The sequence below is a fragment of the Fukomys damarensis genome, unplaced genomic scaffold, assembly GCF_012274545.1.
Source record: "Fukomys damarensis isolate Sample0158 unplaced genomic scaffold, DMR_v1.0_HiC HiC_scaffold_36, whole genome shotgun sequence".
In the NCBI taxonomy this organism is placed as follows: domain Eukaryota; kingdom Metazoa; phylum Chordata; class Mammalia; order Rodentia; family Bathyergidae; genus Fukomys; species Fukomys damarensis.
The window spans coordinates 17,080,728-17,083,233 of NW_022900948.1; the positions used below are offsets into that span (position 1 = coordinate 17,080,728).

A 2,506-nucleotide genomic window follows, 5' to 3' on the forward strand; every position below is an offset into this window, starting at 1 on the left:
AAAAAAAAAAAAAAAAAACAGGCACTCTGTTCAATAGCAGCATTATGTTTATATCACGATGTCCACAAACAGCCTCATGAGATCACAAGGCAGGGCTTCTAGAAGGTGACTGGACATGAGGCAGTATGGTGGACTTGCTGTCAGGAGGTGGGATTTGTTCAGAAGAGGTGAGTCACTAGGGGTGTGGCCTGAAAGGGTCTACCCTCTTCTGGGCTCCTACTTTGACTCTGCTTCCCTGCCAGCAGGATAAGAGCAGCTCCTCTCTACCATGCTCCTCTGCACACTGTTCTGCCTTAGATCCTACTAACTATGGACTGAAATGTGAGCCCCCTCTCCTTCCTTAAGTGGTGAGAACTGAGTATTTTGTTCCAGTAACAAGGAAAGTGACTAAGACAAGCAGTAATGTTTCTTGGAAAATTTCAGACAAAAATTACATTTAAAACCCCACCAGGAAAAAAATATCTACTAGGGGCCCTGGGAAGGAAAGGGGAGGCAGAGAAAAGAGGCTACGGGAAGAGACAACTGGTCAAAGCGTATGTGGGCTGAACATCTCAAACTCCTATCCTGGGAGGGGCTTCAACCTACCGAGCAGGCAAAGGCACCTCTCCCACTGGGCTTGGCTGCCAGATCTCTATGAGATATGAAATCCCGCCTTCCTTAGGCCTCTCTGAGGATGGAATAGAACCACTTGTGCAGCTGTGCCATGTAAGCGCCTGCAGAAAGGGACAGGATGGGGCCTGCCTGCCACCCCCTCAGCTAAGAGCAGCAGCTAGGGTGACCCCACTACGGACTACAGAGGCAAAGACTTCTGTCCCCGCCGTTGGCAGGTGGGCTCTTGGCGCAGGACTCCCAGTCGTGAGACTCAGAAGGGTTACTGAGCTTTCCTCCCTCTCTGTTGAAACTCCAGGGTAAAAAGAGAGGTGACATATCAGAGACCTTATCCCTAACTGGAAGCCCCTGGGTCCGGCAGAGGGGCCGTCACAGCAGGCAAGGGTCAGAGGAAAGCAGTGAACCAAGAAAAGCTAATAATGCCAGTGTCCTAGCGAGGCTCCACACAGCCCCTCCACACGGCTCCATCTCAAATTGCCACAGAGGCTTTACATTTCCTTAAAGTCACTGGAAGACAGAGAGTGCCCTAGGACTCGAGGAGCTGCAAAGCAGACCTGTCCTTGTTTGCCCTCCTTGGAGACCCTGAAAAGTTGGGTGCTGGAAGAAAGCTGAGAGGCAGTAGGGAGGGAAGTGCCTGTTCCAAGGCCACACCTTGGGCCCTGCACACTAGACTGGCTTCCCATGCATGAACAAGGGTTCGATCAAGGCTCACAGAGGCAGTGGCTATCCTGACTCCCAGATGAGAATGACTGCATAGATTTTATAACCTTTTGCTTGAAATAACCCACCAGGATCATTCAGCAGCATCACTAAGTCAAAGGCTGTGTAGCCATTTTTTGCACGAAGAGTGACATCAGCCCCTTGGTTTAGCAGGAACTTGACAATTTCTTTATTCCTGGAGAGAAAAGAAAAAGCTGGAGTTACCCTCAATGCTATAGTCTGGATGCTGACTGTTCTCCAAAGGTGTAACCACCAAGGCCGTGCTATTAGGAGGTGCTGTGGACCTTTAAAGATGAGATCCAATGGTCACTGGAGGATCCCAGCCTCTCTGTCTCTGTCTCTCTTTCTCTCTCTGATTCCTGGCAGGGAGATATGAGCACCTGGTCATACACATGTTACGCACCAGTACCTCTGGTTCCTTTACCAAAGGCCCAAAGCCATGAGGCTGCCTAATTTTGGACTTGAGTCTTCGTAAGTGTGAGCAAAAACAAACCTTTCTCTCAGTAAGTTAAACTGCCTCAGGTATTTTACTATAGTAACACGACAATGACTAATACACCTACCATTACTAAGTGTGGCTTTGTTCCTGGGCAACAAGGCTGACAACATGAACAATAGTCCCGTCTCTGAGCATTTAAGGAAGTTCATGGGCAATTGCAAACAGTCATGTACTCATCATTCTCCACCACCCAGCAGCTCAGATGCCAACGCAATTGAGAGTGTTAGGCTCCTTCTTCAGTTACAGTGAAAACTGAGGGCTGTGCCCAAAAAACACTTGATCGCCAACTCCACTTTTTTCTCTCCATTGTGAAAGTCTCACACAGACAAGGAGATTTGACAGAGAAGTTTGAGACCCACCAAATAAGAAAATCAACTGCTTTCAGAAGATGCAGGAAAGAGACATGATTAGGGAAGGGAAAAGCCACTAACTGAAGTCCGACCATTCAGCAGCTCCTGGTGATGGCCCCACCAGGCCGGGGCGATCAGGTGAGAAGGGATTTATAAGCCCCTTTGTATACACTGAAGCCTCCTGAGGAGGTCAGAAGAAGCCCAGGATGCAAGACTGACATTCACTTCAGAGGGGCCACTTAAGCAAGTGAAAATGGGGCTGGAGATTTAGCTCAGCGGTTCCACTGCCTGCCTCACAAGCGCAAGATCCCGAGTTTGATCCCTGGTA

General features: G+C 49.1%; 1 protein-coding gene across 9 annotated transcripts in view; it reads right to left on the reverse strand.

Annotated features, from left to right (window-relative positions):
- Positions 1-2,506, reverse strand: part of Anks6 (ankyrin repeat and sterile alpha motif domain containing 6) — a 51,495-nt gene that overhangs the window by 35,271 nt on the left and 13,718 nt on the right. For all 9 annotated transcript variants that reach the window (XR_004515387.1, XR_004515386.1, XR_778427.3 and 6 more), the window contains one exon: positions 1,398-1,504. Coding sequence is in view for 6 of the 9 variants with exons in the window: in XM_033759012.1 (XP_033614903.1) it covers positions 1,398-1,504 (107 nt within the window). In the remaining 3 variants the exon portion in view is untranslated. The remainder of the gene's footprint in view (positions 1-1,397; positions 1,505-2,506) is intronic.